Source organism: Bos taurus, chromosome 5 (genome assembly GCF_002263795.3).
Source record: "Bos taurus isolate L1 Dominette 01449 registration number 42190680 breed Hereford chromosome 5, ARS-UCD2.0, whole genome shotgun sequence".
Lineage (NCBI taxonomy): Eukaryota > Metazoa > Chordata > Mammalia > Artiodactyla > Bovidae > Bos > Bos taurus.
This window is the reverse complement of record NC_037332.1, coordinates 40,470,792-40,494,276: the sequence shown is the minus strand read 5'-3', so window position 1 is coordinate 40,494,276 and position 23,485 is coordinate 40,470,792. Positions and strand designations below refer to the sequence as shown.

The 23,485-nt window shown below is 37.2% G+C and overlaps 1 protein-coding gene and 1 long non-coding RNA gene across 10 annotated transcripts in view; one reads left to right on the top strand and one right to left on the bottom strand.

The window, feature by feature from the left end:
• The window catches only part of LOC132345277 (uncharacterized), a 37,410-nt gene extending 24,800 nt beyond the window's left edge, over positions 1 to 12,610 (bottom strand). For 2 of the 3 annotated variants that reach the window (XR_009494506.1, XR_009494505.1), the window contains exon 1: positions 12,212 to 12,609. This is a non-coding gene — a long non-coding RNA (uncharacterized lncRNA). Of the gene's footprint in view, positions 1 to 12,211 lie in introns of all 3 variants that reach the window. The other variant, XR_009494507.1, reaches the window with a different exon arrangement.
• The window catches only part of LRRK2 (leucine rich repeat kinase 2), a 205,786-nt gene that overhangs the window by 172,258 nt on the left and 10,043 nt on the right, over positions 1 to 23,485 (top strand). For all 7 annotated transcript variants that reach the window (XM_024991931.2, XM_010805062.4, XM_059886557.1 and 4 more), the window contains 6 exons: positions 4,259 to 4,429; positions 5,840 to 5,940; positions 13,277 to 13,471; positions 15,033 to 15,226; positions 16,700 to 16,772; positions 17,828 to 18,012. In XM_024991931.2, the coding sequence (XP_024847699.1) occupies positions 4,259 to 4,429; positions 5,840 to 5,940; positions 13,277 to 13,471; positions 15,033 to 15,226; positions 16,700 to 16,772; positions 17,828 to 18,012 (919 nt within the window). The remainder of the gene's footprint in view (positions 1 to 4,258; positions 4,430 to 5,839; positions 5,941 to 13,276; positions 13,472 to 15,032; positions 15,227 to 16,699; positions 16,773 to 17,827; positions 18,013 to 23,485) is intronic.

Genomic DNA, 23,485 nt, shown 5'->3' with positions numbered 1-23,485 from the left:
ACCATTGTGGTTATCTGGGTCATTAAGATCTTTTTTCTTTTTTTTTCCCAACAGTTCTTCTGTGTATTCTTGCCACCTCTTAATCTCCTCTGCTTCTGTTAGGTCTTTGCTGTTTCTGTCTGTTATTGTGCCCATCTTTTAATGAAGTGTGTTCCCTTGGTGTCTAATTTTCTTTACTAGATCTCTAATCTTTACTATTCTGTTGTTTTCCTCTATTTCTTTGCATTGTTTACTTGAGAAGTCTTTCGTATCTCTCCTTGCTATTTTCTGGCACTCTGCATTAAGATGAGTTTATCTTTCTCATTTGCCTTTCACTTCTCTTCTTTTCTCAGCTGCTTGTAAGGCCTCCTCAGACAACCATGCTGCCTTCTTGCATCTGTTTTTTTGGGCTATGGTTTTAGTCACAACCTCCTGTACAATGGTCTGAATCTCTGTCCATAGTTCTTCAGGCACTCTTCTATCAGATCTAGTCCCTTGAATCTATTCATCACCTCCCCTATATAATCATAAGGGATTTGATTTATATTCTACCTGAATGGCCTTGTGTTTTTCCCTAATTTCTTCAATTTAAGTCTGGATTTTGCAATAAGGAGCTGATGATCTGAGCCACAGTCAGCTCCAGGTCTTGTTTTTGCTGAATGTGTAGAGCTTCTCCATCTTTGGCTACAAAGAATAGAATTAATCTGATTTCGACATTAACCATCTGGTGATGTCCGTGTGTAGAGTTTTCTCCAGCACCACAATTCAAAAGCATCCATTCTTCAGCACCCCACCTAGTTTATGATCCAACTCTCATATCTGTACGTGACTGCTGGAAAGACCATAGATTTGACTTGTTGGCAAAGTGATGTCTTTGTTTATATTTGTTATAGACTGTTACCACTATTCCTTGAAATAACTTTTCTGCCATTTTCTCTCCTCTCCCTCTGAAAACTCTATAATGCAGATGTTATTCTGGGTGATGCTGTCACAAACGTACTTTAATGTATGTCCATGTAAAACAGTATTTTTATTTTACTTCTCTATCTGGATGAGTTCCATTGCTCTGTCTTCCATCATCTTAGAATGATCACCGACTTATTCTTCTACCTCATCTAATCTGTTATTGAGCCCCGTTAGTGATTTTTCAGTTCAGTTATAAACTCAGTTTTAGAATTTTTATGTTTTTTCCTTGTTCAGTTTCTCACTGTGTTCCTTCATTATTCTCTCAAGTTCATTGAGCATCTTTATGACCATTACTTTGAATGCTTCATGAAGAGTATTTCTTATCACTGTTTTTATTTTTCTGAAGTTTTGTTTTGTTGTTTCAGCTGGAACGGTTTCCTCTGTCTTCTCATTTGCCTCATTTTCTGCGTTTGTTTGTATGTATTGAGTAAGTCTGTGATCTCTCCTATTATTGAAGGAGTAGGTTTATTAAGGAGATATACTCTGTGAATCAGAAGTACAGTCCCACATGGCCCCCAGAGGCAGGTGCTCAAAGAGTATCCTCTGTGTGGGCTGTATACACCCTCCAGTTGTGTAGAACTGCAGCTGGTGTTGAGGCATGCTGGTGAGTAGGGCTGACCTCCAGCCTGCTGTGACACCCAACCACAATTTTTAAGTAGTCTTAACTTTACCATTTATTTTCTGTGTGTCCTTAGGAAAACATCTAACACTTTCGTGATGATTATGTTCTTTGTAAAATGGAAAGTTCTCATCTGCCTATTCAGGAAGGTGTGTGTAAAATGCTATAGTGATACAAATTAGAAACTGTTGTGATATATATACATTATGTCATAGGTACAGTTTATTAGGGATCTATTTTAGAACTATCTTAACTACTTATATAATTCTTTCACTCAGGTGTGAGAATTATATTATAGCTATGTTAGAAAATGTCCTTATCCTGTTGTTCAGTTGTTAAGTCATGTCTGACTCTTAGTGATCCTGTGAATTGTAGCATGCCAAACTCCTACGGCACCCCACTCTAGTACTCTTGCCTGGAAAATCCCATGGGTGGAGGAGCCTGGTAGGCTGCAGTCCATGGGGTTGCTAAGAGTTGGACACGACTGAGCAACTTCACTTTCACTTTTCACTTTCATGCACTGGAGAATGAAATGGCAACCCACTCCAGTGTTCTTGCCTGGAGAATCCCAGGGATGCGGGAGCCTGGTGGGCTGCCATCTATGGGGTCACACAGAGTCAGTCACGACTGAAGTGATGCAGCAGCAAACTCCTATGTCCTCCACTGTCTCCTGGAGTTTGCTCAAATTCATGTTCAGTGAGTCAGTTATGCTATTTTACCATCTCATCCTCTGCCATGCCCTTCTCCTATTCCCTTCAATTTCTCCCAGCATAAGGGTCTTTTCCAATGAGTAGCTCTTTGTATCAGGTGGCCAAAGTGTTGGAGCTTCAACTTCAGCAACAGTCCTTCCAATGAATATTCAGGGTTGATTCCTTTAGGATTGACTGATTTGATCTCTTTGTAGTCCAAAGGATTCTTAAGATCCCCTTCATGGATCACAGCCTTGTCATGACAAAGTGGCTTGCATGAGTTCAGTGAAGCCATGAACCATGCCATGCAGGGCCACCCAAAATGGATGGGTCATAGAAAAGAGTTCTAACAAAACGTGGTCCACTGGAGAAAGAAATGGCAACCTACTCCAATATTCTTGCCTAAAGATCCCCATGTATCCTTATCTTAAGGCTACATATTGTACTTAGGTTTGAAATATTTTATCTTCAACTTAATATAATGTCAAATATTTTATGTACATCCACAAAGACAAGGAGAGAATGAAAAAGAGTGAGAGGGAGTGACAGAGAAGGAAGAAGACACACACACAGATACAAATGTGTGGAAATGGTAACAGAGAAAGAGAAGAGGAATAAATGCGGCAAAATGTTCATGAGAGAATGTTTACAGTTAGTTCAGTAAAGGTTATCATGCTCAAATTTGTTGTCTCCATCCTTTTGACTCCTAGCTTGTTGAAGCGTTGATGAGCTTTGTCTTTCGCTGAGAAGTATTGTTAAAAACAGTGTCTCAATTCAGTCGTTTACTTCTTGAAGGATATGAATTCATACTTTGTTATATTTTTCTGGCTATATATTTACCATAGCAATCATATATGTTCATTGTGGAAAATTTGAACTTATAAAGGAAAATAAAAGCTACTCATAATTTCTATACTTGGAAATAATTGTTATTACATTTGGATATATTTATTTGTAGTTTTAATTTTGCATATTCCCATTAACTGTTTATTTTGAAAATGTTTCAGCCTATGAAAAAGTTGAAAGAATAGTATAATATATTCCTATATTCCCTTCACATAATTTTATTATTAACTTTTTGCCACATTGTTGTTCTCTTTCTTTTCTGTTTGAGTCTTTGAAATTGAGTTGAAGATATCATGCTGTGTCATCCTGAAATGTATTTGCATGTATTTTCTTAGTATTTTCTTAGTGTAAGGGTGTTTGCTTGCATAATAGCCGTACCATTATCACAGCTAAGCAAATTAATTCAGGTGATAATTTTATCTATTCAGAATTATATTATACATTTTTTTCATTTACATTATAACATCTTAAAAATTATTTTAAGCTACTGCATTGTGTACAGTATTTAACTTATTTTCATTATAGTTGGATTTCTTTAGATTGTTAATATTTTTATTGTTATAGGTAATGTTGAAATTACTCTCTTTTTCTCAAGTGATTAAAATGATTTATCTTTATTGTGAGATGAAAGGTTTTATTTCCTTATAAAAGAATTTCAGGCATGAACCTTCATTTGAGATAGAGGGCTTTTATTCATTTTAGTTGTGGTTTTCTTTTTAGTTTTCAACTGAGTTGAAGCAGTAGAGTCACACGTTCTTGAAATAATAAGTCCATTAACATTTTAGCCAGGTTAAAGTGACTTGGTATAAAAAAATCTGCAAATCTGCCTCCTGTCTCCTCTTCTGTTTGAAATACTACCCTGAGAATAGTTATTATTAAGAAGGATGTAGTTTTTCCCCCTTTTAGGCTTTATTTAATTGTGAAACATTACTAAATAATTTATTATTGCATGTTTATCCTTATTATTCTTCAAAATTGAGCATGGGTGAAATGTCTTGGGACATGGCTCTTAACTGACTTAAGATATCTCCATTTAGAGATGATATGGCCTGTTTAGACTCATCTCCTGTTCATCAGCATACAGGCCTAAATATATACTTCTTTGGGTGTATAAGCCCTGGGTTTGAGTATATTTATTAATATGTCTGTTTCCTTTCAGGTTTTCGTGCACCTGAAGTTGCTAGAGGAAATGTTATTTATAACCAACAAGCTGATGTTTATTCATTTGGTTTGCTACTTTATGACATTTTGACAACTGGAGGTAGAATAGCAGAGGGTTTGAAGTTTCCAAATGAGTTTGATGAATTGGCAATACAAGGGAAATTACCCGGTAAGTTTTGTCTACAATAAAGATTATTATATTTTAATGTAGCAGCTTCATTTCTAAGTTATTTAATTTTATTTATATACTAATTCATTTTACAACTGATAATTTTTTTGTTTAATGCATGAATAGTCTTAAATTCTGTGATGTTAATATAAATCATATGAGAAACATAGAAGATACAGGGTTTCTTCTTAGTATTCTAAATATTGATATATTAGGTATTATATTTAGAAGAATACTCAGGAAAGGAAATACTATTAGAAGTTCAGGTACAGTGACTTTTCTTCTCATAAAGAGTTACTAAGTGTCCATTAGCTTGGAGTATTTTCATTTTCTTGAGTGAAGTAATTTCTATCCAGGAATGAAAACAAATTATTTACTATAATAATTTTTAGTAGTAAATATTAGCAAGAATTAGTAAATGAGTGCTTAATGAGATCAGATCTATTTTGAATGGTCACCTCATGCTTTAAGGGGTTCCCTGGTGGCTCAGACGGTAAAGTGTCTGCCCTCAATGCGGGAGACACAGGTTCGATCCTCGAATTGGGAAGATCCCCTGGAGAAGGAAATGGCAACCCACTCCAGTACTCTTGCCTAGAAAATTCCTTGGATGGAGGAGCCTTGTGGGCTAGAGTCCATGGGGTCGCAAAGAGTCGGACACGACTGAGTGACTTCACTTTTACTCATGCTTTAAAGAAATTCTAGGACTTTTTTCTTTCATTCCTTAACTGTTACTTCAGTTTGCATTCTGAAATATTCTTTTAAATATATTTAGTTGTTTGTCATATTTTCTGCTTTTCACTTAAAATTCTGAGCGTACACTGTGTTCCAGCTACAGGGAAGATAACTATCTCCTTTTGGGGACCTTTAAAGATTCCCAACAGAAGGAAATCAATTATTATTTGACTAAATACTTCATGCACAATCTGGGTCATCTCCCTCATTTTATCAATTAGCTTTCCAGGAAAAGTTTTCAGGTCTCTATTCTACACCGACCAGAAAAATGGCATACTTAAAAACAAATGTTCCAAAACTGACTGTGGGCATATGAGGACTGAATGCTTGTCTACTGTGAATATTAAAATAAAAGTATTTGCAAAAAAGTCTAATATACGAACAAAAGTGTTTTCAAAATCTATTTGAAATGAAGGTATGAAATGAAAATCTATTTTTATTCAATTGGTATTTGTGTCTCTTTTTATACTGTAAAAATCAAGGACTCTTTTTTGATGTTTCTAGTGGAGATAATTAACAAAATTAGCTTGAAGAGTGATAAGCAGTTCATAATAAATGTGGGATTATAGAGATCAATGTTTCCTTTGCAGTGTCTGGACCTCTCATACACATTGAGAAGAAATATAATCTTTCTGATTTGTTCAGTGTTTTAGTGTGATATGTTTTTTAATGTTTTAGATCCAGTTAAAGAATATGGTTGTGCCCCATGGCCTATGGTTGAGAAGTTAATTAAAAAATGTTTGAAAGAAAATCCTCAAGAAAGACCCACTTCTGCCCAGGTATTCATATCATTAAAATTTATCAGTATTTTGTGCAGAACATAAAATATTTACCTATTTATAAAAAAAAAAATATATATATATATATACACACACACTTAAACATATAAATACACTCACAGTTTAAAGCAGTTTTAAAAGCAAACTCTTACATCCTCTCACCACCCTGGGCACAAAACCAAGGGCAGACATCCCAGAAACGCACCGATGCCTCTTTCTGATTGCATCACTCTCTTTCCCTATCAATGCAGCCACTCTCCTAACTTTCATGATAATCATTTTTATTTCCTCTTTAAGGTTTCACTACCCAGTTTAATATTCCTGTATTCATAATTTATTTAAAATGGAATCAGTCACATGCTGTTCTGAGATTTTTCAGTTTTTATCCCAACATTGTTTTGTGATCTTCATCCATGTTGAACATAGCTGTTGATTCCTTTCCCGGCTACTCCATTACATTGTTTGAATGCACAACGATGTATTTACCCATGACCATATCAGTGGGTATTCTTTCTAGTTTTATGCTATTATCAGTACTGTTATGAACATGGTTGTACATCTCCTAGTGCAAATTGCATAAGAATTGCTTTATGTTATATATCTAGGAGTTGAATTGCAGAATCATGGAATATGGGAACGTCTAAGTCATTTTCTGAAGAAATTGTACCAGCTTAACAGTTCCATCACCTGTATATTATTGTAGCTGTTTTTTAAAATATATTCTCCTCAAATATTGTACTATCTGACTTTTTAATATTTTTGAAATGGATTCAGTTTTGTACATTGGCTTACATTTTCTTAATTACTAATAAGGATGAGCATTTCTTTATATATTCATTGGTAATATATATGTTTTCTCTTCTGGAAAATGCTTGTTCATTGTTTTGCCCATTTTTCTATTAGGTTATTTGCATAAAAATGAAATTTAAAAACAGCTTCTTTCTTTTCTACATTGTATACTAAAACTTAGTTGGTTACGTATGTTGCAAATTTATTTTCCCAATTCATGGTTCGCATTTTTATTTCCTACTGAGTGCCTTTTGCTTAACAGAATTGCTTAATTTTAATAGAGATAAACTTAACAGTACTTACTTTTTTAGCTATTAGTTTTAGAATCTTGTTTTAAAAGGCCCTTATCTCTCCCAGAGCCACAAAAATATTTACCTATGGTTTCTTCATAAAGTTTAAAAGTTTTGCTTTTGATAAAGTTCTTAATTCATCAGGAATTGTATTTTTATCTATATCCAATTTTCTTTTTTCCATTTGGATAACCTATTTTCCAGTTTCTTCTATGAAATTGTTTCTTTCTTTGTCTTCCATTGATTTTTTTTTTCCCCTTTGCACTCTTTGATATACTCTCAAAGATACACACACACACATACTCTCTTCCATTGGTCAATTTACCTGTTTTTCCTCCAGTACAGTCCTGTCTTAATTCTGAAGCTTTAATAGTCTTCCCCTCCACCCCGCAACTGTTATCCTTTAGGAATGACTTAGCTGTTCTTTAGTCTAGTTTTTCCAAAAAAGTTTTTAAATCACTTTGTTAACTTTTTTGGAAAATTCTATTGTGCTTTGGATTAGACTTGCACTGAATCTATAGGCAATAGCCTTATGATATATTAATTCACTGTATTCTTGAATGTGGGTTGTCTCTCTGTTTAGGTCTTAAGTGTCTTTCAATAAAATTTTACAATTCTGCATACAGGTCTTGCACATCTTTTATTGGATATTTTTTGCTATAAATTGCTTTAAACTCAGTTCCTGGCTTGAGATGTTTTTGAACCACCTAGGTGATGGGAATCTTATTTGCAAATCTTGAGCAAGCTTATGAATAACAGTTTTTCGGGGTTCTTTTGCTCTTTCACCCTGTGTCTGTAAAGTCCCAAGGCTACTTTCCTTATAGACCAGCGGGAGTGGAGCATGGCTTTATTTCTAATTTTCATTTATTCTGAATATGTGGCCTTTTGGGATCCCAGTTTTATCCTGTTACTACATTCTCCACTTTGGGCATCCCTAGATTTAACTCTTTCCCACCAGCCCCACAAGGAATTCAAAACCACAAATCAGTTTTACTACATTAGATCAGTGCCTTAAGGGAAAATCAGGCTTTGGGGCTTATCTGATCTCTCTGGATTCTGCCTTTCATTAATATTTTGGCCTGATAATTCTGTATAGTGTGGTCAGATCCCTAATTGCTGGGGACCAGCCCCAGCTGATCCAGGGTATTCGAAGGAGAGACGGCCTAGGCGACTATTTACATGCTAATTAGAGATATAGAGAACAATAGAATGAGGATAGCTCAGTAGGAAAATTCAGTGGAGAAAAGAAGCTGAGTAGCTTGGTTTACGCGGGAGACCAATAAAACTTCAAGACAAGAAGTTTGCACCACTGACGTAGGCCGCAGGCGCCCTCTCGAATAGCGGAAGGTGCCTCACCCTAGACACCTTCTCGAGTGGGTCTTAGAAGCCCAGGCATGATTAGTCAGCGTGGTGGGTTCCGCGCTCCAGATGGAGACTCAGCTGGAAGTTAAAGGGAAGAATGACATGGGGAGACCAAGCGCTGGTAAACAAGGCCCGTAGCTTTATTTTTAACAGGGGCTTTTATACCCTAAGTTACACATAGAGGATAATAGGGGATGCAAAGTCAGCAGTCTTTGGTTCTTATCAAAAACCAAGGTTTCTTTCCTGCAAATGTATCGTATACAAATGGTTTAGGTGATTTACATCATCTTCTGGCCAGAAGGCCTACTAACATTTTATGACTCTTGACAAGGACTTATCAACAAAGACTTACTTTCTCTAAGAGTAATTATTTCAAGGTTTGGCACCATCTTCCAAAGATAAAGTTGCATTCCTATAGGGCGGATGTGTAATGGGTTTACAACAAAGAAAGAATTTATTACCTTAAGGGTCTAAAGTTACTAACACCAAGGCCACTACTTATTTTTTCTACATACCCACTATTAATTGATACATATTCAAGGATACAATTCAGGGGATGTGAAAACTTGGCAACAAGCATTGACTCATCAATGAAATCCTTTACTAGTTTATTCTGACAGTTTTTAACTCTCTGAGAGGCTCTAAGCTATTTGAATATCTTAAGCTTCCCATGCCTCTCCTGGGAGACTGTAAACAATCGTATGCATAGCTGCAGAAGTCCGGGTAAACTTGTCAGGCGAGTTAGAGAGCCATCAGAGGGGTTTGGATTTAAATACTCCTAATTGCCCAGGAACTTTATTAATTGGAGCTGTAAGTTAACTCTTTGACACAGAGAGAGAGAGAGACGGTGGTAGGGGACAGCCCCCAGTAAAGTCAGAGGTGAGAGCACAAAGCAATAAAGTAGGCAGACTCTGGTTTTTTGGGGGAAAATGCTCAAGAATATCCGGGGGGACTCCTGAGGCTCGATCCCGCCTTTGCGTATGCCGAGCCTCCTTCCTCATAACCTTTGTCACGAGTGGAATGCCTCACCGGCTCCCCGCACCTAATGTTTTTAAGAGGTTAAAAAAATAATTTCTTCAGCATTTTAAATTGTAGTTATATGGATCAGATCAGATCAGATCAGTCACTCAGTCGTGTCCGACTCTGCGACCCCATGAATCGCAGCACGCCAGGCCCCCCTGTCCATCACCAACTCCCGAAGTTCACCGAGACTCACGTCCATCGAGTCAGTGATGCCATCCAGCCATCCCATCCTCTGTCGTCCCCTTCTCCTCTTGCCCCCAATCCCTCCCAGCATCAGAGTCTTTTCCAATGAGTCAACTCTTCGCATGAGGTGGCCAAAGTACTGGAGTTTCAGCTTTAGCATCAGTCCTTCCAAAGAAATCCCAGGGCTGATCTCCTGCAGAATGGACTGGTTGGATCTCCTTGCAGTCCAAGGGACTCTCAAGAGTCTTCTCCAACACCACAGTTCAAAAGCATCAATTCTTCGGCGCTCAGCCTTCTTCACAGTCCAACTCTCACATCCATATATGACCACAGGAAAAACCATAGCCTTGACTAGACAAACCTTTGTTGGCAAAGTAATATCTCTGCTTTTGAATGTGCTATCTAGGTTGGTCATAACTTTCCTTCCAAGGAGTAAGCGTCTTTTAATTTCATGGCCAGAGTCACCTTCTATAGTGATTTTGGAGTCCAGAAAAATAAAGTCTGACACTGTTTCCACTGTTTCCCCATCTATTTCCCATGAAGTGATGGGACCGGATGCCATGGTCTTCATTTTCTGAATGTTGAGCTTTAAGCCAACTTTTTCACTCTCCACTTTCACTTTCATCAAGAGGCTTTTTAGTTCCTCTTCACTTTCTGCCATAAGGGTGTGTCATCTGCATATCTGAGGTTATTGATATTTCTCCCGGCAATCTTGATTCCAGCTTGTGTTTCTTCCAGACCAGCGTCTCTCATGATGTACTCTGCATATAAGTTAACTAAGCAGGGTGACAATATACAGCCTTGACGTACTCCTTTTCCTATTTGGAACCAGTCTGTTGTTCCATGTCCAGTTCTAACTGTTGCTTACTGACCTGCATACAAATTTCTCAAGAGGCAGATCAGGTGGTCTGGTATTCCCATCTCTTTCAGAATTTTCCACAGTTTATTGTGATCCACACAGTCAAAGGCTTTGGCATAGTCAATAAAGCAGAAATAGATGCTTTTCTGGAACTCTCTTGCTTTTTCCATGATCCAGCAGATGTTGGCAATTTGATCTCTGGTGTCTCTGCCTTTTCTAAAACCGCTTGAACATCAGGAAGTCCACGGTTCACATATTGCTCAAGCCTGGCTTGGAGAATTTTGAGCATTACTTTACTAGCATGTGAGATGAGTGCAATTGTGCAGTAGTTTGAGCATTCTTTGGCGTTGCCTTTCTTTGGGAGTGGAATGAAAACTGGCCTTTTCCAGTCCTGTGGCCACTGCTGAGTTTTCCAAATTTGTTGGCATATTGAGTGCAGCACTTTCACAGCATCATCTTTCAGGATTTGGAATAACTCAACTGGAATTCTATCACCTCCACTAGCTTTGTTCGTAGTGATGCTTTCTAAGGCCCACTTGACTTCACATTCCAGGATGTCTGACTCTAGGTCAGTGATCACACCATCGTGATTATCTGGGTTGTGAAGGTCTTTTTTGTACAGTTCTTCTGTGTATTCTTGCCATCTCTTCTTAATATCTTCTGCTTCTGTTAGGTCCATACCATTTCTGTCCTTTATTGAGCCCATCTTTGCATTTAATGTTCCTTTGGTATCTCTTGAAGAGATCCCTAGTCTTTCCCATTCTGTTGTTTTCCTCTATTTCTTTGCATTGATTGCTGAAGAAGGCTTTCTTATCTCTTCTTGCTATTCTTTGGAACTCTGCATTCAGATGTTTATATCTTTCCTTTACTCCTTTGCTTTTCGCTTCTCTTCTTTTCACAGCTATTTGTAAGGCCTCCCCAGACAGCCATTTTGCTTTTTTGCATTTCTTTTCCATGGGGATGGTCTTGATCTCTGTCTCCCATACAATGTTGCGAACCTCATTCCATAGTTCATCAGGCACTCTATCTATCAGATCTAGGCCCTTAAATCTATTTCTCACTTCCACTGTATAATCATAAGGGATTTGATTTAGGTCATACCTGAATGGTCTAGTGGTTTTCCCTACTTTCTTCAATTTAAGTCTGAATTTCTTGCCCAAATAACCTTTTCTATCATATTATTGGAAATAGAACTCTTATAGTTTTTTAAATTTTATTTTGATTTTATTTCTTGGTCACACTGCATGGCATGCAGGATATTAGTTTCCTGACCATATCAAACCCTCGCCCCCTGTAGTGGAAGTCTTGACCACTGGCCTGCCAGAGAAGGCCCTCTTACTATGTTTTAAATAAAACATTTAATATATCAAAATAAGAGGTGTTTTTATATTTTGGACTCTCAATTTTGTACAACAATTAATTGAAAAATTTTTGTTCAGTTTCTTACTGAGAAATAGCTGAGGACATGTACACTACCTTTATCAGACAACCTATAATCATGTTGACTACTTGTCTTACTTTTTAATTTTGGTTGCTACCAGTATTAATCACACAGACTTAAAAAAAAATATCTTGGTGATATTCTCCAAAGCTTAATTATTGTTTTACTTTTTCTTTTTTAAATTTTTACTTATATTTCACTTGTATTTTATAGCTTACCTATCACCTTGAGGGTTTTTTTCTCGTAGCATATGACAGTATTCAAAAACTTTCTCATACCTGTTTAAAATACCATGTGTGCTAGGCAAGATAGATGAACTCATACCTTTGTGAGATGAGGCACTGGGTGAATAGGAGCTTTCTTGGAGTCTCCTGCATGGCAGGCAGGTGGCTGTGACACGAGACTCTAATTCCATTTTCCTGACTCCTGGTTGTTTCCTTACATTGGCTTTATGCCATCTCTCTAGTTCTTTAGTGCTTGAAGGAAAAACAGAAACAGAATCTGGAGGTGATTTGTGAGTTTGTTGCCATGCTGTGCTTAGTCACTCAGTTGTGTCTGACTCTTTGTGACACCATAGACTGTAGCCCGCCAGATTCCTCTGTCCACGGGAATTCTCCAGACAAGAGTACTGGAGTGGGTAGCCTATCCCTTCTCCAGGTGATCTTCTCAACTGAGGAGTTGAACTGGGGGTCTCTTGCAATGCAGGTGAATTCATTACCAGTTGAGCTACCAGGGAAGCTTGTTCCCAAAGATCAAAATTTCATTTCCCTTCAACTGGTAGAAGCTCTAGTCTCTTGTTGGTTCAAATATTTGTCTTTAACATGATGTGTTTCTGCGGTATAAAACTGAATGAAGAATAGCTCCTGATTCTGGTAACTTTCTGTTAATTTGGTACTTTGGGGATTTCTTTTCAAAGAATTCAGTTACAAAACACACCCTACATAATAAAGTGTGTATACCATGCAGTTTAAAAATAAGTATTGTTTTAATGTAATTTTATCTCTAGTTTGTTAATCTTGTTGCTCTGGGTGGATCACAGTATAAATAACAAATTTAGATTTTTCTTGATGAAACTGTAACATTTAACTGTAACATTATACATAATGATATGATCTTTCAAGGTGTTTCCCAGATGTCTTGGTGGTAAAGAATCCACCTGCCAAGCTGGAAATGCAGGGTTGATCCCTGGGTCAGGAAGATCCCCTGGAGAAGGAAATGGCAACCCATTCTAGTAATGTTGCCTGGGAAATCCCACGGACAGAGGAGCATAGTGGGCTATAGTCCATAAGGTCTCAAAGACTCTGACATGACTTAGCGACTAAACTACCATCATAATCTTTCAAACAGACATGTGTTAACTTGATGTGTGTTGTTTTTTAAACTTCTCAGGTCTTTGACATTTTGAATTCAGCTGAGTTAATCTGTCTGATGAGACGTATATCAATACCTAAAAGCTTTACTGTTGAATGCATGGTTGCTACGAATCATAACAGCAAGAATGTGAGGATTTGGCTGGGCTGTGGACACACTGACAAAGGACAGCTCTCGTTTCTTGACTTAAATACAGAAAGATACACTTCTGAGGTAAATCCAAATGCTCTTTAAATTAGTGATATTCTAGAAAACTCACTTTGTGAACTATTTTAAAGCTTGTGCCAATTAAAAAGTTACTTGGGAGCATTCAGTGCATAGATGTGAAGTATCTGGCTGGGGCCAGGGCCAGGGAAGGGCTTGTGGGCACGGTGTTTGGTTTGGGACACAGTGACAGAGCTATCTGTGTCCGACTGCTGGGTGGAAAGTGATTGTCTGGGGCCTAGCCAAGAAAGAGGTCTGAGAGGTTCTTGACACTAACCATGACTTTCAAGTGGAACTGCAGCAACTCAACTGGTTCTTTTAAAAAAAAGTTACTTAGGAAGAAATTAAATAAGGGCTAATATAGACTTGTATTAAATTAGCTTCATGTTAGAACAAGTGCATTCACAAGAAATTAAGTGGTATGTATTTTGTTTTAAAACCACAATGTAAAAAAAAAAAAAAAAAAAAAAACCCACAATGTATGTCTTAGGTCAGGATCCCTAGAAACAGAGCCTGAAACAGGATTTTATATGAGTGATTTAAGGAAAGAGAGGGCTTCCCTGGTAGCTCAGCTGGCAAAGAATCTGCCTGCAATGCAGGAGACCTGGGCTTGATCCCTGGGTTGGGAAGATCCCCTGGAGGAGGGCATGGTAACCCACTCCAGTATTCTTGCCTGGAGAATCCCCGTGGACAGAGGAGCCTGGGGTTTCAAACAGCCAGACATGACTGAATGACTAAGCAGAGCGCACAAGGAGAGAGAAACTTTAAAGAAGATATGGGAAGCCACATAGGTCAAGGAAAGAAGCTCAGCAAAATGTAGTTTCTGAGGAAGTCTAGCTTCAAGCTTTGTGTATGTGCATTCATGCTCAATCTTTCGACACCATGTACTGTATGTAGCCCTCCAACTTTCAGTCATCACCCACAAGAAACTCTGGAATGTGATAACAGCACAGATTAATTCTTTCACCAGGCAAGTGGTCTGGTATGTCAGTCCCACTTATCAGTCAGTCATTAGCCACAATTTGCCCAATGGTAGGAGTGGGGTAATCTCCCAGCCACTTCTGAACAAGCCAGCTCCCTGTGGGCTGAAGGTAATGAAGGGTGCAGCTTTGAGCTCTTAGTAGCCAACACTCAGAGCACCTGAGGGTGGCTGATAGAGGAGATCTGGGCTTGGCTTTTACAAGATGGGTCACTAATTGTATTGGGAAATATAAGGTAAATTTCTAGACTTAAAAAATTTAATATTTTGATAGTTGCTTTGAAATGTGTTATGCCTAAATATTATTCTTAAGGTTGAACAGTGTTCTTGTGTTATTTTGAGTGAGAAATGATACTGAAAATAATTTTCAGTTTTTAAATTTTAGTTTCAGGTACATTCTAGACAGACCTTTTTTTTTTTCCTTTGCCAGTTAACTCATTTATTGTTGCAAGTTAAATAAAATCGTCACTGTTTTTAAAATTAAAAGCAAGAAGATAAAAAGTTAAATATGTGAATTACATAATTCTGTACAAATTCTAGCCACTTACGGTAGACCAAAGTCCTTTAGAGTGTGTTTTCTTTTCTTACTAGGAAGTTACTGATAGTAGAATTCTGTGCCTTGCCTTGGTGTATCTTCCTGTTGAAAAGGAAAGTTGGATTGTGTCTGGAACACAGTCTGGCACGCTCCTCGTTATTAATACTGAAGATGGGAGAAAGAGGCATACCCTTGAAAAGATGACTGATTCTGTTACTTGCTTGTATTGCAATTCCTTTTCCAAGCAAAGGTAAGACAGTGAATTTGACCTTGAAGGAGCATTACCTGTCTTTTAGTTGACTTAATTATGTGCAAAATTGTTACAGTATCAGCACATGCAAATTTTTAACATTTTCCCATTGGTTGCATGTATTAAAGGCAATTATAGGAGGCCTCAAAGATATTGGTGTTTTCCCATATACAGATCAGGCTGAAGCAGTTTAAAAATAGGTCAGTCAAGGGCGCCTGTCAGCAGAGTGGGGAGAGGGCTGCAGGCTGGAGGAAGTACCTGAGGGAGGCGGGAAGAGTCGGGGCTGCGGCCTCAGGAGACGCTGGGGAGGAGGGCTGGGTGCCTGCTGGCCAGGATGTGCTTGTCAGCCCAGCACCCGGATGTGGGTGCATGGCCTCTGATCCCGCAGAGCCCCTAGGGCTGGCGGAGTCAGTTCTCCGTGTGTGTGTGTGTGTGTGTGTGTGTGTGTGTGTGTGTGTGGCGGCGGGGGGGGGGGGGGCCTACAAGACCTCAACTATGGCTCTAACGCTTTACAACTCATGACAGCAATTTACTTTCGTAGGGCTTCTACCAAAAAGAGTTCTTATTCTTTGTCTGAATGCATGTATATCGATAATCTGTTATATGCCTCTAAAGCATAGCACTTAACTACCAGATTGAAAAAAATAACAAAAACAAAAACTTCAGTAAATGAATTCATAAGTTGTTAATAGGTGAAAATGGCTTAAACATTATCGTTATTGAAATGAGAGAATTTCAGATATGAGTGATAGATTAGTTGCTGTAATATTTGGGGCGGTATGATTTCCATGAGGCATTTAGATTATATGTCATATCCTTCAGTCAGTACCAGAAAATAAATAAGTATTAGAAAAATGTGAAGTCCAAGTTTTGGTAGCTGAATTATAAACTCCATTGGCAATGATCCAAAAATTATTGTTGGATACTGTCAAAAATTTCATCAGAGGAAGTCAAATAGGCAAGGAAGATTTCATATTTAAGATAATTGCAATAGGGGAGAGGAATTGAACTCAGCTCTGCTGAAATAAAAGATGGGGGAGTTTTTAAACCCTTTAACGAGCTAGTGGAAAAGTGCTGAAGGACTTTGGGGGAGGAGGAGGGTCAATGTGATTAGGCCATCTGTGTTTGCTGATCATTGCTTATTGAAATTGAGCTCCTACTGTCTTACAAAGACTAAGAGAAGGCACATCATCCTTCCTGATGACATTTCAGAGACGGCTCCCAAATCTTTGAGAAAGTCATTCTTAGATTATAAAACTTGCAAGGGTCTAGGAGAAGATCTGCATTTTAAATGGGCCAAGAAAGAAGTTATAATTTATGTTTTCTCAAGTGAATGCTGTAAGGAAAGGGAGGTCAGGGCCAACAACCAGGAAAAAAACCTGTCTAAAGTTTAGTTAAGCTAGGGGGAATGTGAAGCCATCTTGGTCAATATAATCATTCTTTTTATAACAATTTTGACATTTTTTCTTTTAGCAAGCAAAAAACTTTCCTTTTAGTGGGAACTGCTGATGGCAACTTAGCGATTTTTGAAGATAAAAGTGTTAAGGTAAATATTGAACACATTCTGCATCAAAATTTAAATTGTTTCATGTTTATTCATCAACACCCTCCTTCTGATTATAAACTCCTTGACACCAAGGATCATGTATTCTGTTTTTTATCTTTTCATTGCTTCAGAAAGTCTTGTACACAATAGATTCTCTATAAGTACTTGCTGATTAACTGTGTATATGAATGAACCAAGGAAAAATTGATAAATGAGATCTGATTTATAATAGTCTTAGTGATGGAAATAATTCCATTTTTATATAAGTGAAGTAGATAATTTCTTATAACTGTATTGTGGAAAAGATAAGGGAAACAAGTTTTAAGTCTGGGCTTGCTATCAACCTATTCTTTAATCTTGAAGAAATCATTTGACTTTCTGTTCTTAAGATTCACATTTATCATTAAAGCATTGATTTCTCCACCCTTCATTCATCTGTGGTTCCATCTAGTCATTTAACATCCTATCCATTCATACTCTTTGTTAGCAAAAAAGCTTATTATCTAATGAGAGACAAATAATTATAGTAGAATTTTTAGGTTACTGCTGTACAAATTTTGCATGGAGAAGCGAAGAGATTGGTTACAAAGATAATTGAATACTATTTGAATTAAATCCTGTTTTTATAAGCCATTTGAAAAATTTATCCTGGATTTTTATTTTTATACCTCTAACCATTTAAGCAGAGAAGGCAATGGCACCCCACTCCAGTACTCTTGCCTGGAAAATCCCATGGACGGAGGAGCCTGGTAGGCTGAAGTCCATGGGGTCGCTAAGAGTTGGACACGGCTGAGTGACTTCACTTTCACTTTTCACTTTCATGCATTGGAGAAGGAAATGGCAACCCACTCCAGTGTTCTTGCCTGGAGAATCCCAGGGACAGGGGAGCCTGGTGGGCTGCCGTCTATAGGGTTGCACAGAGTCGGACACGACTGAAGTGACTTAGCAGCAGCAACCATTTAAGAGGAAAAGTAGTTTTTAGGAAGCTCAAATTTTACACTGTTTCACTCTGTAGATACTCAATTTACTGAATGTGTTTTCTCTTTTTGGCGAAGTGTAAAGGAGCCACTCCTTTGAAGATACTCAACATAGGAAATGTCAGCACTCCACTGATGTGTTTGAGTGAATCTGTGAACTTAACTGAAAAAAACATTATGTGGGGAGGATGTGGTACAAAAGTTTTCTCATTTTCTGATGATTTCACCATTCAGAAACTCATTGAGACCAGGACAAATCAGCGGTGAGTTATTCCTTTCTGTGCAGCTAATTTACCATTTTATTGTATATTCTTTGTAATCATGTCAATAATACTGTCTGTAATTTCCAACAAAAATCTTTCAAAATGCATACATTATTTTTCTGTTGTAAATGTAAATATTCATTATGAAACTTAGAAAGCACAGGAACGTTAAAAAAATCACCCAGTCTAATCACATTTGGGATAGAATATGAAAATCCATGGTAATTTTGTAGTGTTTATCAATTTAAATTTTTATCATTTTCATTATCTCCATTTCAAATTAAACATGGAATTTGAAAGACAATCAACTCATTATTTTACTAAAGATATGAATTTTACACATATATTTTGGATAATTTTCTTTGTTCTTTCTTTTTTTATTGAGATATTGTTGATTTACACTATTATATAAATTTAAGCTATACAACATAGGGATTTGAAATTTTCAAAGGTTGTATTCCATTTATAGTTATTATAAAATATTGGCTACATTCCCTGTGTTATATGGTATATCCTTGTAGCTTATTTTATACATAGTAATTTGTACTTCTTAATGTTCTAACATTATCTTGGCCCTCCCCTCTTTCCTCTCTGCACTGGTAAACACTAGTTTGTTCTCTGTATCTTTGAGTGTGTTTTAATTTTGTTATATTCACTAGTTTGTTTTATTTTTTAGATTCTACATATAAGTGAGATCAAATAGTATTTGTCTTTCTTTGACTTATTTCACTTAGCATAATAACCTCTAAGTTCATCCATGTTGTTGCAAATGGCAAAATTTCAATCATTTTATTGGTGGGTATTATTCTCTTGTATATTTATACATACCATATCTTCTTTTTTCATTCATCTGATGGTGGACACTTAGGTTGCTTCCATATCTTGCTTATTATTAGAGTGCTTATATCATTTCAAATATATATATATATATATATATATTTTTGGATAAATTCCCAGGAGTGGAATTTTTGGGTCATATGGTAGTTCTATTTTTAGTTTTTTGAGGAATCTAAATTTATTTCCCTAGTGGCTGCACCATTTTCACAACCAGTGCACGAGGTTTCCCTTTTCTCCACACTCTTGCCAATGCTTGTTATTTGTGGTCTTTTTGATGATAGCCATTCTGACAGGTGTTAGGTGATACTTCACTGTGGTTTTAATTTGAGCTTCTCTGATGATACTGATGGTAAGCATCTTTTCATGTGCCTATAGATCATCTGTATGTCTTCTTTGGAAAAATGCCTATGGGTCTCTGTCCTTTTATTAATTTTGTTTTGTATTTTTAATGTTGATTTATAGGAGCTATTTGTATATTTTGGATATTAACACCTTATCAGTCACATAATTTGCAAATATTGTCTTCTATTCAGTAGGTTGTCTTCATTTTGTTGATGGTTTCCTTCACTGTGCAAAAGTTTTTAAGTGTACTTAGCTCCTCCCATTTATTTTTGCTATTATTTTCTTTGCTTTAGGAGACAGACCCCCAAAATTTATTGCTACAATTTATGTTAAGTGTTCAACCTATGTTTCCTTCTGGGAGTTTTATGATATCGAGTCTTGCATTCGAGTCTTTAATCTATTTTGAGTTTATTTTTGTATATGTTGTTAGAGACTCTTCTATGTTTCATTCTTTTCCATATACCTGTCTATTTCTCCCAGTACCATTTATTGAAGAGACTGTCCTTGCTCTATTGTACATTCTTATTCTTGCCTTCTTTGTTGTAGATTAATTGAACATAAGTGAGTGGGTTTATTTCTGGTCTCTTGTATTTCATTGATATGTGTGTCTTTTTTGTGCCAATTCCATACTATTTTGATTACCATAGCTTTGTAATCTAATCTGAAGTCAGAGCCTGTGATTCCTCCAGTTACGTTCTTTCTCAAGATTGTTTTTGACTATTTAAATCTTTTGTGTTTCCATACAAATTTTATGTTCTGTGAAAAATTCCATTGGTGTTTTAGTAGGGATTTCACTGAATATATAGATTGCCTTTGGGTAGTATAGTCATTTTGACATTATTAATTCTTCCAGTCCATGAACATGGTATATCTTTCCATTGGTTTCTGTCTTCTTGTTTCTTTCATCAGTCTTAGAGTTTTCTGAGTACAGATCTTTTATCACCTCAGTTCAGTCGCTCAGTCATGTCCAAATGTCCGACTCTTTGCCACCCCATGTCGTCCCCTTCTCCTCCTGCCCCTAATCCCTCCCAGCATCAGAGTCTTTTCCAATGAGTCAACTCTTCGCATAAGGTGGCAAAGTATTGGAGTTTCAGCTTCAACATCAGTCCTTCCAATGAACACCCAGGACTGATCTCCTTTAGAATGGACTGGTTGGAGCTCCTTGCAGTCCAAGGGACTCTCAAGAGTCTTCTCCAATACCACAGTTCAAAAGCATCAATTCTTTGGTGCTCAGCTTTCTTCACAGTCCAACTCTCACATCTGTACATGACCACTGGAAAAACCATAGCCTTGACTAGCCGGACCTTTGCTGGCAAAGTAATGTCTCTGCTTTTGAATATGCTACTAGGTTGGTCATAACTTTCCTTCCAAGGAGTAAGCGTCTTTTAATTTCATGGCTGCTATCACCATCTGCAGTGATTTTGGAGCCTAAGTGAAATGTGTCACTGTTTCCATTTTTTCCCCTTCCATTTGCCATGAAGTGATGGGACCAGATGCCATGATCTTAGTTTTCTGAATGTTGAGCTTTAAGCCAACTTTTTCACTCTCCTCTTTCACTGTCATCAAGAGGCTCTTTAGTTCTTCTTCACTTTCTGCCATATGGGTGGTGTCGTCTGCATATCTGAGGTTATTGATATTTCTCCTGGCATTCTTGATTCCAGCTTGTGCTTCTTCCAGCCCAGCGTTTCTCATGATGTACTCTGCATATAAGTTAAATAAGCAGAGTGACAATATACAGCCTTGACGTACTCCTTTTCCTATTTGGAACCAGTCTGTTGTTCCATGTCCAGTTCTAACTGTTGCTTCCTGACCTGATATAGTTTTCTCAAGAGGCAGGTCAGGTAGGTTTATTCCTTGTTATTTTATTCTTTTTGATGCAGTTGCTAATGGAATTGTTTCCTTAATTTCTCTTTCTGATTGTTTGTTGTTAGTGTATGGAAATGCAACAGATTTCTGTATCCTGCAATTTTATTGAATTCATTAATGAGCTCTACTAGTTTTCTGGCAGTGTCTTTAGGATTTTCTATGTGTAGTATCTTATTTAACTTATATGCAGAGTACATCATGAGAAACTCTGGGCTGGAAGAAGAACAAGCTAGAATCAAGATTGCCAGGAGAAATATCAATAACCTCAGATATGCAGATGACACCACCCTTATGGCAGAAAGTGAAGAGGAACTAAAAAGCCTCTTGATGAAAGTGAAAATATAGAGTGAAAAAATTGACTTAAAGCTCAACATTCAGAAAACTAAGATCATGGTATCTGGTCCCATCACTTCATGGGAAATAGATGGGGAAACAGTGGAAATGGTGTCAGAATTTATTTTTGGGGTCTCCAAAATCACTGCAGATGGTGATTGCAGCCATGAAATTAAAAGACGCTTACTCCTTGGAAGGAAAGTTATGACCAACCTAGCCAGCATATTAAAAAGCAGTGACATTACTTTACCAACAAAGGTCCGTCTAGTCAAGGCTATGGTTTTTCCAGTACTCATGTATGGATGTGGGAGTTGGACTATAAAGAAAGCTGAGTGCTGAAGAATTGATGCTTTTGAACTGTGGTATTGGAGAAGACTCTTGAGAGTCCCTTGGACTGCAAGGAGCTCCAACCAGTCCATTCTAAAGGAGATCAGTCCTGGGTGTTCATTGGAAGGACTGATATTGAAGCTGAAACTCCAATATTTTGCCACCTCATGTGAAGAGTTGACTCATTGGAAAAGACTCTGATGCTGGGAGGGATTGGGGGCAGGAGGAGAAGGGGATGGAAGAGGATGAGATGGCTGGATGGCATCATCGACTCAGTGGACATGGGTTTGGGTAGGCTCCAGGAGTTGGTGATGAACAGGAAAGCCTGGTGTGCTCAAGTTCATGGGTTTGCAAAGAGTCAGACACGACTGAGTGACTGAACTGAACTGGACTGAACTGAATTTTCTAAATTTACTGAGGCTTATTTTTTGGTCTAGCATGTGACCTATCCAAGAGTATGTTACATGTGTACTTGAAAAGAATGTGCATTCAAATGCTTTTGAATAGAATGTGCTTCAGTTTATATATGTGTAAAATTCATCTGGTATGATTTGTTATTTAAGGCCAGTATTTCCTTATTGATTTTCTGTATGGATGATCTGTCCATTGATGTAAGTAGTGTGTTAAGGTCCTCAACTATTACTGTATTACTGTTGATTTCTCCCTTTATTTCTGTTAATATTTGGTTTATATATTTAGGTTTTTCTATGTTGGGTGAATATAACAATTGTTATATCTTTTTTGAATGATCCCTTGATCATTATGTAATGTCCTTCTTTGTTTCCTGTAAAAGTCTTTGTTTTGAAATCTATTTTTCTGTTATAAGTATCGCTGCCCAGCTCTTCTTAAATTTCCATTTGCATGGAATACCTTTTTCTGTCCCTGAACTTTCAGTCAGTTTTATATCTGAATTGAGTCTTTGTAGGCTGCAGATATACAAATCTTGTTTCTGTATCCATTTTACCACTCTGTCTTTGATTAAAGCATTTAGTCCAATTTACATTTAAAATAGTTATTCATATGTATGTTCTTTTTGCCATTTTGTTAAATGTGTTGAGTTTGTTTTTGTAGGTGCGTTTTGTTCCTTTCTTCTTTTGTTCTTTTCTCTTGTATTTTGATAAATATCTTTAGTGCTTTATTCCTTTTTCTGTTTGTATCTATTATAGACTTTTGGCTTGTCACTACTGTGAGTTTTACATGTGGAAATATATATGGAAAAAAATACAAGTGAGAATCTCTCAGTTGTGTCTGACTCTTTTCAACCCATGGTGTAGCCTGCTAGGCTCTTCTGACCATTGAATTTTCCAGGCGAGAATACTGGAGTGGGTAACCATTCCCTTCTCCACGGGATGTTCCCGACCCAGGGATCAAGCCCAGGTCTCCTGCATAGCAGGCATAGTCTTTAACTGTTTTAAGTTGCTGATCTCTTAATTTCAAATACATTTTATCAACCTTGCATTTGTACTCTCCTCCCCTCACAATTATGATTTTTGATACCATATTTTACATATAATTTCTTTGCATGTCTCTTACCTTCTTATTGTGGATATACAGGAATTTACTACTTTTGTCTTTTACCCTTACTACTAGCTCTGTGTGTGGATGCTTTCCTATCTTTAGCACCAGTTTGCCCTTACTGATGAAGTTTTTCAATTTATAATTTTCAATTTTCTTGTGGCCCTTCCTTTATCACTTAAAGAGTTACTTTAACATTTCTTGTGAGGCTGGTTTAGTTGTGCTGAACTTTTTTAGCTTTTGCTTGTCTGTG